General features: G+C 56.1%; 1 protein-coding gene across 5 annotated transcripts in view; it reads left to right on the top strand.

Moving 5' to 3' along the window:
• GON4L (gon-4 like) overlaps positions 1–10345 on the top strand; it is a 69121-nt gene extending 58776 nt beyond the window's left edge. For 4 of the 5 annotated variants that reach the window (XM_040332217.1, XM_040332218.1, XM_040332216.1 and 1 more), the window contains 9 exons: positions 388–585; positions 2299–2442; positions 3156–3299; positions 4750–4866; positions 5320–5433; positions 5513–5567; positions 5647–6067; positions 6234–6336; positions 8783–10345. In XM_040332217.1, coding sequence (XP_040188151.1) covers positions 388–585; positions 2299–2442; positions 3156–3299; positions 4750–4866; positions 5320–5433; positions 5513–5567; positions 5647–6067; positions 6234–6336; positions 8783–8926 — 1440 coding nt within the window. In that variant the 3' untranslated portion in view covers positions 8927–10345. The remainder of the gene's footprint in view (positions 1–387; positions 586–2298; positions 2443–3155; positions 3300–4749; positions 4867–5319; positions 5434–5512; positions 5568–5646; positions 6068–6233; positions 6337–8782) is intronic. The other variant, XM_040332215.1, reaches the window with a different exon arrangement.
• The last annotated feature ends 4460 nt before the right edge of the window (positions 10346–14805 follow it).

Genomic DNA, 14805 nt, shown 5'->3' with positions numbered 1-14805 from the left:
GGAGACCTCTCGTACGAGGCTCCTGATTGTGTGGAGACCCCCTCGTACGAGGCTCCTGATTGTGTGGAGACCCCCTCGTACGAGGCTCCTGATTGTGTGGAGACCCCCTCGTAGGAGGCTCCTGATTGTGTGGAGAGCCCTCGTACGAGGCTCCTGATTGTGTGGAGGCTCCTGATTGTGTGGAGACCCCTTGTACGAGGCTCCTGATTGTGTGGAGACCCCTTGTACGAGGCCCCTGATTGTGTGGAGACCCCTTGTACGAGGCTCCTGATTGTGTGGGGACCCCTCGTACGAGGCTCCTGACTTTGGTGAGAAGTTGAGGTGCCGTGTGTGGACGGTTTGTCCCCTCTCTTATGGGGTTGAGGTGACGGTTGTGTCCCCTCTCAGGTACGGGAAGCTCTGCAGCCGATCCCGGGGACATATGAACAGTTCCTGAACATCATCTATGAGTACGAGATGCGGAGCAGTAAGAGGACGGCGGTGGATCTGTTCGAGCGTCTCCAACATCTCCTCCAGGACTGGCCTCAGCTCCTCAAAGACTTCGCTGCCTTCCTTCTCCCGGAACAAGCTCTGGAGTGCGGCCTGGTGAGTGACACCCCCCCATAGTGTCCCCCCCATAGTGTCCCCCCAATAGTGTCCCTACACAGTGTGTCCCCCCCCCATAGTGTCCCCTCAATAGTGTCCCTACACAGTGTGTGTCCCCCCCATAGTGTCCCTACACAGTGTGTCCCCCCCCATAGTGTCCCCCCCATAGTGTCCCTACACAGTGTGTCCCCCCAATAGTGTCCCTACACAGTGTGTCCCCCCCCCCCATAGTGTCCCTACACAGTGTGTCCCCCCCCCCCCCATAGTGTCTCCCCAATAGTGTCCCTACACAGTGTGTCCCCCCCCCATAGTGTCTCCCCAATAGTGTCCCTACACAGTGTGTCCCCCCCCCATAGTGTCTCCCCCATAGTGTCCCTACACAGTGTGTGTGTCCCCCATAGTGTCCCTACACAGTGTGTCCCCCCCCCATAGTGTCCCTACACAGTGTGTCCCCCCAATAGTGTCCCCCCCAATAGTGTCCCTACACAGTGTGTCCCCCCCCCCATAGTGTCCCTACACAGTGTGTCCCCCCCCCCATAGTGTCCCCCCAATAGTGTCCCTACACAGTGTGTCCCCCCCCCCCATAGTGTCTCCCCAATAGTGTCCCTACACAGTGTGTCCCCCCAATAGTGTCCCTACACAGTGTGTCCCCCCCCCCCCTATTGTCTCCCCCATAGTGTCCCTACACAGTGTGTCCCCCCAATAGTGTCCCCCCCATAGTGTCCCTACACAGTGTGTCCCCCCCAATAGTGTCCCTACACAGTGTGTCCCCCCCCCCATAGTGTCCCTACACAGTGTGTCGTCCCCCCCATAGTGTCCCCCCAATAGTGTCCCTACACAGTGTGTCCCCCCCCATAGTGTCTCCCCAATAGTGTCCCTACACAGTGTGTCCCCCCCCATAGTGTCTCCCCAATAGTGTCCCTACACAGTGTGTCCCCCCCCCCCCATAGTGTCTCCCCAATAGTGTCCCTACACAGTGTGTCCCCCCCCCCATAGTGTCCCTACACAGTGTGTCCCCCCAATAGTGTCCCCCCCAATAGTGTCCCTACACAGTGTGTCCCCCCCCCCATAGTGTCCCTACACAGTGTGTCCCCCCCCCCATAGTGTCCCCCCAATAGTGTCCCTACACAGTGTGTCCCCCCCCCCATAGTGTCTCCCCAATAGTGTCCCTACACAGTGTGTCCCCCCAATAGTGTCCCTACACAGTGTGTCCCCCCCCCCCATATTGTCTCCCCCATAGTGTCCCTACACAGTGTGTCCCCCCAATAGTGTCCCCCCCCATAGTGTCCCTACACAGTGTGTCCCCCCCAATAGTGTCCCTACACAGTGTGTCCCCCCCCCCATAGTGTCCCTACACAGTGTGTCGTCCCCCCCATAGTGTCCCCCCAATAGTGTCCCTACACAGTGTGTCCCCCCCCATAGTGTCTCCCCAATAGTGTCCCTACACAGTGTGTCCCCCCCCATAGTGTCTCCCCAATAGTGTCCCTACACAGTGTGTCCCCCCCCCCCCATAGTGTCTCCCCAATAGTGTCCCTACACAGTGTGTCCCCCCCCCCATAGTGTCCCTACACAGTGTGTCCCCCCCCAATAGTGTCCCTACACAGAGTGTCCCCCCCATAATGGAGTCTCTGAAATGAAAGTGGAGCCAGCATGTAAAGTATGAACTGATGATTGGTTGGTGTAACTATTACAAGCCACTCCCATTATTTCCAGTTTGAAGAGCAGCAAGCGTTTGAGAAGAGCCGGCGATTCCTGCGCCAGTTAGAGATTTGTTTTAAGGAGAACCCCGCTCATCACCAGAAGATCATCAAACTGCTACAGAGCTGTGCGGAGTGCCCCCTGCAGGAGATTGGCAAGGTTGGTACTGTACCCGGGACACCTCATCACACCTGTCACTGCGCAGTCCCCTCCCCTCTCCTGTCACTGCGCAGTCCCCTCCCCTCTCCTGTCACTGCGCAGTCCCCTCCCCTCTCCTGTCACTGCGCAGTCTCCTCCCCTGTCACTGCGCAGTCCCCTCCCCTCTCCTGTCACTGCGCAGTCCCCTCCCCTCTCCTGTCACTGCGCAGTCCCCTCCCCTCTCCTGTCACTGCGCAGTCCCCTCCCCTCTCCTGTCACTGCGCAGTCCCCTCCCCTCTCCTGTCACTGCGCAGTCCCCTCCCCTCTCCTGTCACTGCGCAGTCCCCTCCCCTCTCCTGTCACTGCGCAGTCCCCTCCCCTCTCCTGTCACTCTCCTCCCCTCTCCTGTCACTCTCCTCCCCTCTCCTGTCTCTCCCCTCCCCTCTCCTGTCTCTCCCCTCCCCTCTCCTGTCACTGCGCAGTCCCCTCCCCTCTCGGTCCCCTCCCCTCTCCTGTCACTCTCCTCCCCTCTCCTGTCACTCTCCTCCCCTCTCCTGTCACTCTCCTCCCCTCTCCTGTCTCTCCCCTCCCCTCTCCTGTCTCTCCCCTCCCCTCTCCTGTCACTGCGCAGTCCCCTCCCCTCTCGGTCCCCTCCCCTCTCCTGTCACTCTCCTCCCCTCTCCTGTCACTCCCCTCCCCTCTCCTGTCACGTCTCTCCCGTCCTCTCTCTCCAGCTGAAGACTCAGATGTTTCAGTTGCTGAAGGGCCACCATCACCTTCAGGAAGAGTTCTCACTTTTCTTCGATCAGCTGAGACCTCCCGCCAGCCGCATGGAGGATTTCGAGGTTATGAATTGGACGGAGGAAAAGGAATACAAGGTAAGTAGATCCTTATTGTAGGTGACAACTCTGAGGTGTGATCATAGTGGGAGGAGGAAGGTGACCGAATAGTAGTGGGAGGGGTCTGTGATCATAGTGGGAGGAGGAAGGTGACCGATCAGTAGTGGGAGGAGGAAGGTGACAGATCAGTAGTGGGAGGGGTCTGTGATCATAGTGGGAGGAGGAAGGTGACCGATCAGTATTGGGAGGGGTCTGTGATCATAGTGGGAGGGGTCTGTGATCATAGTGGGAGGAGGAATGTGACGGAATAGTAGTGGGAGGAGTCTGTGATCATAGTGGGAGGAAGAAGGTGACCGATCAGTAGTGGGAGGGGTCTGTGATCATAGTGGGAGGAGGAAGGTGACAGATCAGTAGTGGGAGGGGTCTGTGATCATAGTGGGAGGAGGAAGGTGACCGATCGGTAGTGGGAGGAGGAAGGTGACCGATCAGTAGTGGGAGGAGGAAGGTGACCGATCAGTAGTGGGAGGGGTCTGTGATCATGGTGGGAGGAAGAAGGTGACCGATCAGTAGTGGGAGGGGTCTGTGATCATAGTGGGAGGAGGAAGGTGACAGATCAGTAGTGGGAGGGGTCTGTGATCATAGTGGGAGGAGGTAGGTGACCGATCAGTAGTGGGAGGGGTCTGTGATCATAGTGGGAGGAGGAAGGTGACTGATCAGTAGTGGGAGGAGGAAGGTGACTGATCAGTAGTGGGAGGGGTCTGTGATCATGGTGGGAGGAAGAAGGTGACAGATCAGTAGTGGGAGGAGTCTGTGATCATAGTGGGAGGAGGAAGGTGACAGATCAGTAGTGGGAGGGGTCTGTGATCATAGTGGGAGGAGGTAGGTGACCGATCAGTAGTGGGAGGGGTCTGTGATCATAGTGGGAAGAAGAAGGTGACAGATCAGTAGTGGGAGGGGTCTGTGATCATAGTGGGAGGAGGAAGGTGACTGATCAGTAGTGGGAGGAGGAAGGTGACTGATCAGTAGTGGGAGGAGGAAGGTGACTGATCAGTAGTGGGAGGAGGAAGGTGACCGATCAGTAGTGGGAGGAGGAAGGTGACCGATCAGTAGTGGGAGGGGTCTGTGATCATAGTGGGAAGAAGGTGACCGATCAGTAGTGGGAGGGGTCTGTGATCATAGTGGGAGGAATGTGACGGAATAGTAGTGGGAGGGGTCTGTGATCAGTAGTAGGAGGGGTCTGTGATCAGTAGTGGGAGGGGTCTGTGATCATAGTGGGAGGAAGAAGGTAACCGATCAGTAGTGGGAGGGGTCTGTGATCATAGTGGGAGGAGGAATGTGACAGAATAGTAGTGGGAGGGGTCTGTGATCAGTAGTAGGAGGGGTCTGTGATCAGTAGTGGGAGGGGTCTGTGATCATAGTGGGAGGAGGAATGTGACAGAATAGTAGTGGGAGGAGTCTGTCAGTTTATAAAGTAAAGTGTTTTCTGTAGTTTGATGGATTTGAAGAAGTGACATTACCGGAAGTGGAGGAGGAGGAGGAGCCAAACAAAGTGCCCCCAACACAGAGGAACAAGAGGAGGAAGGAAGCGAGCCAGAGCCAAGACAAGGTGAGGGGGACGAGTCCGGGGTCTGGTAGCTGTGCCCCTGATATTGGGGTCCCCAGGACAAGGTGAGGGAAACTGGTCCGGGGCCTGATATTGGGGTCCCCAGGATGGGGTGAGGGGGCCGGGGCCTGATATTGGGGTCCCCAGGATGGGGTGAGGGGAACGGGGCCTGATATTGGGGTCCCCAGGATGGGGTGAGGGGGCCGGGGCCTGATATTGGGGTCCCCAGGATGGGGTGAGGGGAACGGGGCCTGATATTGGGGTCCCCAGGGTAAGGGGAGCGGGTCCGGAGCTTGATATTGGGGTCCCCAGGACAAGGAGAGGGGAAAGGGTCTGATAGCTGTACTCCTGATATTGGGGTCCCCAGGACAAGGCTCGGTACAATATCTGATTTCCCCCCCGGGGGGTCGCTCTGAATTGCCTGGGGCTGATTTGGGGGCGTGTATGTGATTGCAGGATGTGGATTGGCTGGAAGGCGGGAAGGACTGCCCGTGTTCTTGTCATGACGGAGGGGCGGAGCAGAGGCTGAAGCGATGTAAGAGGCGGCTGTGCGGTCCCTGTAGCAGTAAGGTAGGTGGGGGTTGTTGTGGCCCTGTTGTGGGTCCCGTTGGGTCTCTGTGGGTAACTGACGTCTGTGTTCTGTACTCAGGCCTGTGACAATCGCTCCCAGAGATCGGCCGATGCGTTTCGTCAGAGCTCAGCAGGTAAGTCAGACAATCGTCTCCCCCTCCCCCGGCCCCTGATCCTCGGCCCTGTTACCTTATGTTGTGTCTTCTGATCCAGGTGACGGGAAGTCTCTGCTGAAGAGCTCGGGGGAGGAGAGGACTGGGACCGCCCACAGATCTCGCTCCACCCTGCATGGGCGCGGCATCACCGAAGGCACCAGCAAACCGCGGACTCAAGCGAAGGATAGCGGGCGCTCCGCCCTGCGAGGGCCACGCAAACCTCTAGCCTCGAAGGATCCGCCTCCTGCCCCAATCGAAAAAGAGAGTGAGCGCTCCCCACAGTCCCATTCTGGTCCCTGCACTCCAGCAGAGGGCGCCACCCGCTGCCCCACACCCACCGCCTCCCTCTGCGAGCCGATCCCCACCGCTGAGAACTCCGCCCTCCAGCCTGCCGCCGATCAGGAGGAGCAGACGCTCACCGTGTGCGCCAAGAACATTCGCCTCAGCTCCAGCGGAGAGAAGGTCATTGTGTGGACCAGGTAGGTGTCATCAGGAGGCTTTCTGATTGGCCGACAGCAAAGTGTGTCCATTTAAGGCTGTTTCGGGTGAGCTGCAGTAATCCAAAGCGACCAATCACAGCTGTCCCGGCTGCTGTGTGATCCTGCAGATCATCCCCATAGTGATTGTCCTCTGATGTCTCTGCAGGGAGGCGGATCGAGTCATCCTCACCATGTGCCAGGAGCGAGGAGCGCATGACCAGACGTTCGGAGCCGTCTCCGAGCAACTCGGCAACAAGAGTCCTTCTGAGGTGAGACTCCGCCCACTCCGGGTCACGACTGAAGGTTTACCACCTGTCTGTTATCCCAACCCCCCCCGTGTCTTCCATTATCCCTCCCCCCCCTCCGAGAGAGAGGAGGTCACCGCCCCACACTCAGGGGTTCTGCTCCAACTCGATGACATTAAATGGGGGCCCCAAATCCTGAGCTGAGCAGACAGAGGACACTGTGCAGGGACCTGTCGGAGCGCGGCTCTCCTCGATGGGGGATGGGATGAAGACTGTAGAGTCCGTTTTCATCCCATCCGCTGGATGGATGGAAAATAGGTTCTCCACCCGTCACACTTTAGCGGACGTGTCACCGCTGATATCCGTGGCTCCGCCCAAAAAACTAACAGGCGGGCCAGAACGGTCCGCACGTGTGAAAGGGCCCTGGGGGTTGAGGGCTTCATCTTCCTGACTCGTCGTTCCTGAAGGGTCTCTATAAGACAACTCTTCAGTCATGTGACCTCCAAGCCAAGACTCCTCCTTTCTCTGTCCTCGGGGTTCTCAGATTCTTCGGGGTCTCGGCTCCGGCATCTGTTTTTCGGATATGGAAGGCTGCCAGGTGGACCTTCGGGGTCTCGGCTCCGGCATCTGTTTTTCGGATATGGACGGCTGCCAGGTGGACCTTCAGGGTCTCGGCTCCGGCATCTGTTTTTCGGATATGGAAGGCTGCCAGGTGGACCTTCGGGGTCTCGGCTCCGGCATCTGTTTTTCGGATATGGACGGCTGCCAGGTGGACCTTCGGGGTCTCGGCTCCGGCATCTGTTTTTCGGATATGGACGGCTGCCAGGTGGACCTTCGGGGTCTCGGCTCCGGCATCTGTTTTTCGGATATGGACGGCTGCCAGGTGGACCTTCGGGGTCTCGGCTCCGGCATCTGTTTTTCGGATATGGACGGCTGCCAGGTGGACCTTCGGGGTCTCGGCTCCGGCATCTGTTTTTCGGATATGGACGGCTGCCAGGTGGACATTCGGGGTCTTGGCTTCAGTTAGAACGTTCTACAGGCATCTCATGGGTGGTTGTTGTGGGCTGGGTGGCTGGTTGGCGCTCTGTTTGCCATCCCTAAGTTAGATCACGTCCAATTCTGTTCTTGGAGTAAACCCCCCCCCCCTTTCTCATGACCCACCCTTGCTTGCTACAGAACTGAGGCATGCTGGGAGTGGGAGGGATTATATTGGGGCTGTACGCAGAGCGCACCTCATATCCTCAATCTCCTGTGCTAATAATAATCTCATGATATCTCCTCACCCATCATTCCATTTCCCGTTCATCCCCACAGCTACGTTCTCATCTCCGTCGGCATTCCTTCCCAGAGGCCTTTTATTTGTAAATAACAAACAGGAAGTGATGGCTCCAGCAGCCAATCGCCTCCTCCATGGGAAGTGACATCACAGGATGTGACCTCCACACAGGAAATGACCAAATAAGGATGTGACAATACAGGGAAATCCTTCCAACAACCAATGAACACCGTTCCTGCTGATGGTGTACGCCCCCATGGGTGACACAAGCGCACATCCGCTAAACTGATAAAGTGTTTGCAGAGCGGACACGCCCCCCCAGACAGCCCATTCGCCAGCGGACAGCAAACTCCTCTCTCCAACCTCAGGAAGTTTTCCACTACCAGACGGGACTCACCCAGCGTCAGTCTCCCCCAGTCACCTCTTTAGAGCGGGGTGCAAGGGAACGAACACCGGGGGACACGATGAAAATACATCTTCATAACATTTCCACCACAGTCCTCTGCATCCAATGTCCAGCATCACCCGATCTTCCCCGTGTCCCCTAATGCAGAGCTTCTCAACCCTGTCCCCTCAAGTACCCCCAACAGGCCATGTCTGCAGGGTCCCCTAAGCTTCTCAAGTACCCCCAACAGGCCATGTCTGCAGGGTCCTCTAAGCTTCTCAAGTACCCCCAACAGGCCATGTCTGCAGGGTCCCCTAAGCTTCTCAAGTACCCCCAACAGGCCATGTCTGCAGGGTCCCCTAAGCTTCTCAAGTACCCCCAACAGGCCATGTCTGCAGGGTCCCCTAAGCTTCTCAAGTACCCCCAACAGGCCATGTCTGCAGGGTCCTCTAAGCTTCTCAAGTACCCCCAACAGGCCATGTCTGCAGGGTCCCCTAAGCTTCTCAAGTACCCCCAACAGGCCATGTCTGCAGGGTCCCCTAAGCTTCTCAAGTACCCCCAACAGGCCATGTCTGCAGGGTCCTCTAAGCTTCTCAAGTACCCCCAACAGGCCATGTCTGCAGGTTTTCCTTCATCTGGCACAGGCACTTCTAATCAGAGTCCATGACTTGGTATTTGGGACAGATATTTTATCCAAGAGAAATTCACAAAACACGGCCTGTTGGGGGTACCCGAGGAGAACCACTTCCCTAATGGGGTCCACAATCCTATGTTTCCATGGTGACCCTAATTCTTCTTCCTCCCCGCAGGTGGCTCAACGATTCCGGGAACTCATCAGTCTCTTCCAGACGGGTTGTGTTACCAGTTCAGACGAGGAGGAGGAAGAGGAGGACGCCGTAGTGCTGGAGGAAAATGTGTCTGACCCGGAAGCTGCCCAGTCTGAGGAGGATTAGAGTGACCTGGACACGCCCACCCTGAGGAGGATCCATGATGGACACACCCAGTCTGAGGAGGATTAGAGTGACATGGACACGCCCACCCTGAGGAGGATCCATGATGGACACACCCAGTCTGAGGAGGATTAGAGTGACATGGACACGCCCACCCTGAGGAGGATCCATGATGGACACACCCAGTCTGAGGAGGATTAGAGTGACATGGACACGCCCACCCTGAGGAGGATCCATGATGGACACACCCAGTCTGAGGAGGATTACTGTGACATGGACACGCCCACTCTGAGGAGGATCCATGATGGACACACCCAGTCTGAGGATTAGTGTGACATGGACACGCCCACTCTGAGGAGGATCCATGATGGACACACCCAGTCTGAGGAGGATTACTGTGACATGGACACGCCCAGTCTGAGGAGGATTACTGTGACATGGACACGCCCAGTCTGAGGATGATCCATACAATGGACATGCCCACTCTGGGCAGGATTAGTATGACAAACATGCCCACTCTTAGGAGGATCTCTGACATGGACACACCCACTCTGAGGGAATCACTATGACATGGACACGCCCATTTTGAGGGGGGTTCTATGACACGGACACGCCCATTTTGAGGGGGATCGCTATGACATGGACACACCCAGTTTTAGGGGGATCGCTATGACATGGGCACACCCAGTTTGAGGGGATCATTATGACATGGACACGCCCAGTTTGAGGGGGATCATTATGACATGGACACGCCCAGTTTGAGGGGGTCACTATGACATGGACATGCCCAGTTTGAGGGGGATCACTATGACATGGACATGCCCAGTTTGAGGGGGATCATTGTGACATGGACACGCCCAGTTTGAGGGGATCATTATGACATGGACACGCCCAGTTTGAGGGGGATCATTGTGACATGGACACACCCAGTTTGAGGGGGATCATTGTGACATGGACACGCCCAGTTTGAGGGGGATCATTGTGACATGGACACGCCCAGTTTGAGGGGGATCATTATGACATGGACACACCCAGTTTGAGGGGATCATTATGACATGGACACACCCAGTTTGAGGGGGATCATTGTGACATGGACACGCCCAGTTTGAGGGGGATCATTATGACATGGACACGCCCAGTTTGAGGGGGATCATTGTGGCATGGACACGCCCAGTTTTAGGGGATCATTATGACATGGACACGCCCCATTTGAGGGGGATCATTGTGGCATGGACACGCCCAGTTTGAGGGGGATCATTGTGGCATGGACACGCCCAGTTTTAGGGGATCATTATGACATGGACACGCCCCATTTGAGGGGGGGATCACTATGACATGGACATATGATATTTGTACAGATTGTTTTTAGGATGTATTATTATTATTTGTGACATAAAATTGTCAGTTTTGTGGTGATCAGAATTCCGGCGTCGTTCCTTTCCTGTGTTTGGTGATATTTTAGTCTTTTCTATGCCAGTCATCCAGGAATTGGCACATTATCTGATGTCCGGCACTGTGACCTCATCGCAGGGACTCCGCCTCCAACCGAAGACGATCATCTAGATTTTGAGACGTTTATCTTTCCATCAGAATTCAACACTTCCAGGAGTGTCCAGATGTCTGACTCCACCCCCTCCAGGAACCAGTATTAAAGTGGGGATCATCAGCGGGAATCGCGGTGGGGGGGGTGAAGGCATCTGATACACCAGAAAGTGTAAAATGCTGAAGAGGCCAGAGATGCTTGGTGAGCCCCGGAGAGGTCGTAGATGGGGGGGGGGGCTCCCCAGTGCAGTTGTAGATGAGGAAGATGGGACACTATGGGGTCCCCCAGAGAGGTCATAGTTCAGGAAGATAAGGGCCTGCCATGGTGGGGGATGAAGGTATCTGACACATTTGGAAGTGTAAAATGCTGAAGATGGGTTGTAAATGAGGAAAATGGGAATCTCAGCTCCCCCCCCCTCTCCCCCAAAGAGGTTAAAGAGCAGAAAGTTGGGGGGGGCCTCCCTAGAGAGGTTGTAAATCAGGAAGATAGGAAACTCGGGGGGGGCCCCTGAGAGAGGTCGTAGATTAGAAAAATGGTAAGCTCGGGGCTCCCCAAAGAGGTTGTAAATCAGGAAGATAGGAAACTTGGGGGGCCCCTTGAGAGGTCATAGGTCAGAAAGATGGGAAGCTTGGGCCTCTCCTTGTATTTCTCCTATCAGGGGTGGGGTGATGGGGAAATGTCCCTGAGGTGGGAGGAGCTGCTGTGGGGGACTCAGAACGCGTCACCTGGAAGAAACCAGCGATGGGGCCGAGGTGCTGCATCGCCACCATCAGTACAGAACGTGTCATCACAGGCACCCAGAATATTAGGGGGTTGGGGCATCTGGTGACAACTTGGCACGTCCCCTGCGGATAGAGCAGGAGAATAATTGAGGGAATATGGGGCCCCCTGGAGGTGGGTAATGCTGTGCGATGAGGAACATTGATGATCCAACACTGTCTGCATTGACACGTTATGTCCCTGAGTAACTTCCCCACCCCCATAATAAAGAATTTCTCTTCCGTTCATAGACAGACACAGCCTTCTTTGACATTAGGGTTATGCTTCTTCCTACCAGGAGAGTTTAGGCAGAATTTAACAGCACTTAAAGTGTTAAAACCTTTCCTTCGTGCCGCTCCTCCCAGGGGGCGTGGCTCCCCCAGGCATAACCCACACCCTGCTCTAGCAGCCTCAGTCTTTATCTGCCTAACGACAGGAGAGGTCAGGCACTTCTGGAGTCCCTGTACTCTGGAGTTTTTTTCTTGCGACTTTTCTCGCTTTTTGAATCCTGTGATTCTTCTATCAACAGCCGACTGGGTGACAGGCTGGGTCTTGACCCTTGTAGTCCCCCCATGTTCGGCCTTCGAGCGTGTGCCGGCCCTTAGCTCAGCTTTGGGACGTCCACGACAGGCCCTGTTGCTCCAGGGGCGGCCGGGGAACTCCGGTTCTAGGGCACACATATGACCGGTCTCTATGAATTTGTCATAGTGTGTCTGGCCGACAGCCATGCCATTTGCGGACATTGGTTCTGTCTGGGATACCTCCAGCCGGGTAGTCGCAGGACGGGTAAGTAGTGGCCCCTTACTCAGGTAAGTGGTCTGGCTGGTGTTTTCCCTGGGAGGTCGACTGAGGGTCCGCCCTGCTTTCCTCTCTCCCCTTCCTCTCCCTTCTTCCCCTGACTGGGTAGTGGCTGTGAAGGGGGGCCTCCTGGGTTTTCTTTATTACCACCGGGGGCCCGTGTGTTGTTGGGGGACTGTGTTGTTACTCTGGGGGGTGCTGCTGTGTTCTATGAGGTGATTTTTACCTCAGACGGTGGCCATCTTGGAAATCTTCCCTGAGGTGACACACACAGCACAGCCTCTTGTCTCTTGTAACGGTTTTAGTGCTGTGAAACGCTGTGATTCTTCCCTGAGGTGACAGACACATCACAGCCAGCACATCAGAGCACACCTCAGGTTTTCGGCTCTCTCTGCAGCTGGGTGGGGTGGTGAATACCGGGGGCCCCCATGCTCTGCAATAGCAGCAAGGAGGTGACCAGTGGGTTTTTTTTGTCCTGCCTTGCAGGGTGGGTGACTAGCTATGCCTGAGTTAACCCTTAACGCCCCTCCCCCTGCCACATCTGTTATGTTGGCTGTCCTGGGTTTCTTGCCAGGTTTGAAGCAGCTAGTGCCCGGATGGGGGGTAAAAAAGCGCCCCCTCCCTGAAGCCTGCTTCTGGGGATGACACAGAATCGCTGTTTTTTTCTGGTTCTGTTACGTCAGAGGCTGCGGTTTTTAACCCCTATGGATAGTGAGGATGACTCTGCTGCAGTCAGTTGCTGGCAAGAATTTGTTGGAGCTCTTGTTTCTGCGGTGCGTGAGACTCTAAAAATTGAGGATGTGGCGGAGACACCTCCGTGTCAGTACCAGCAGACTACCACGCATCGCTGAAGTGTTTCCTTGTGTTCCTTATTTGGACAATATGTTATACAATGAATGGGATGCACCGCAAAAAGTTTGCAACCCGTTACCCCCTTGAGGGGGGCTTTAAAAAAAAAAAAAGTAGGTCTCTCCTCCGCCAGTGGACCCAGACTGCGCAAGGCCACCACGTTGCCTGTGGAAGGGGCTCCTGCATTTCAGGATCCCGCTGATAGGAGAGTGGAGGCCGTGGCCCGCTCCCTATTCACGGTGGTGGGTTCGGCGGTGAGGCCGGCTCTGGCCGGGGCCCTGGTCAGGCCCCGACTTAAAGGGCGAAGCTCCTGCTGCAGGATCTGGAAGAAGGACCTCTAAGGTGGCCTTGGTGATGGCCGTTAAGGGTGAACGGTCCTTTTGGGTCTTCCCTGACTGGCATCATTGAGGATGCCACGGGTGGTAAGCGCATGCTGTTCCCACAGTCTGGGAAGGGCTAGGGACCTCGCCCTGTGCAAGGACCCTCCTTGCCTACCTCCAAGCGTTTTTTCGCTCGCCCTGTGCGGTGGGGGTACGTCTACATGGTGCTTGAATCCCCGCTGCGGGGTAGCAGCGCACCTGATACCGCATGCCTAACAAGTCTGCAGACATACCTGCTTCCGCCTGAAGGTCTGCTCCCGCCCGTGTCTCGGGTGGGAGACTGGCTTCGCATTGCGAAGTGTTTTCCTTGGGGTACATTTTGAGTTTCTCTCGTCTGCCAAACAGGTTTTTTCCCTCCAGCTTCTGGCCTCCTCCGGTTCGCCGGTTGACTCCGTCAGGGGCTGTCCAGGATCTTCTGGTCAGGGGAGTGATTGTGCCAGTTCCCTCGTTGGAACGGTCTCGGGGTTTTACTCCATTCTGTTTGTGTCCCCATGGAGGATGGGGCCCGGTCGATCCTGGGCCTCAAGTCCCTCGTTTTGTTTTGTCAAGGTGGTGTCGATTCGCTTGGTAATAGCGGCACTTCATCAGGGGGATTTTCTGGCATCCTTGGATGTCATGAACGTGTACCTGCATATCCTCAAACCACTGGAGATTCTGTGCTTTGCGGTCGGGGGGGGGCCATTTTCAATTGGTGTCCTTCCCTTTCGACGTGGTTTCGCCAAGGTGCTCATCCCGATACTGGCCCGGCTGTGACAGCGGGGGTTTGTTATCATGGGATGTCTGGACGACATTCTCCTACGAGCTTCTTCGAGCTCTGCATTGGTGGAGCCGTGTCTATCATGTGTCAGGCTCTCCGAGTGTTCGGCTGGTTTCTGGATTGTCCTGAAATCAGGGTTGATTCCGTCTCAGGGATACCTGGGACTGGTCCTGGATTCCTCCGGGGCGGGAGTGTTTTTCTCCTAGCGGAAAAACTTCAGACTCTGCTATCTGCTGTGCAGCAGTTGCCGACCCAGAAGCGGTCATCTCTGCGATTCTGCAGGAAGGTTCTGGGTCAGTTGGTAGCCTCTTTCGAGGCGGTTCCGTATGCCCAATTCCACGCCAGGGTACTACGGAGGGAACTGCTGTCATGATGGGACTAGCTTCCGTCATCTCTGGATTACCAGATTCAGTTGAGTCATCTGATCATGTCTCCCCTGGTATGGTGGCTGGCGTTTCCGGTGCTTCGGGCGGGAAAGTCATTTTTCTGCAGGCCACTGGACAGTGGTCATGACGGATGCCAGCCTCTCCGGTTGGGGAGGGGCGCTTGGGGCACCCAGTCAGCCCAGGGGCACTGGACTCAGGTGGAGTCCTGCTTACTGATCAACGTTCTGAAGCTCCGAGCAATCAAGCTTTGCCTTGCCAGGTGGTCCCTGGATCTACAGGGCCGACCGGTCAGGATCCTGTCCGATAACACCACGTCCGTGGCGTAGGTTGATCATCAGGGAGGCACACGGAGTTCTGTTGCAGCGACGGGGGTCGCGCGCATCCTTTCGGTGGGCCAAAGGGTCCGTTCC

Source organism: Rana temporaria, chromosome 13 (assembly GCF_905171775.1).
Source record: "Rana temporaria chromosome 13, aRanTem1.1, whole genome shotgun sequence".
Lineage (NCBI taxonomy): Eukaryota > Metazoa > Chordata > Amphibia > Anura > Ranidae > Rana > Rana temporaria.
The sequence above is the reverse complement of the archived record's forward strand: the minus strand, read 5'-3'. Positions and strand labels throughout refer to the sequence as shown.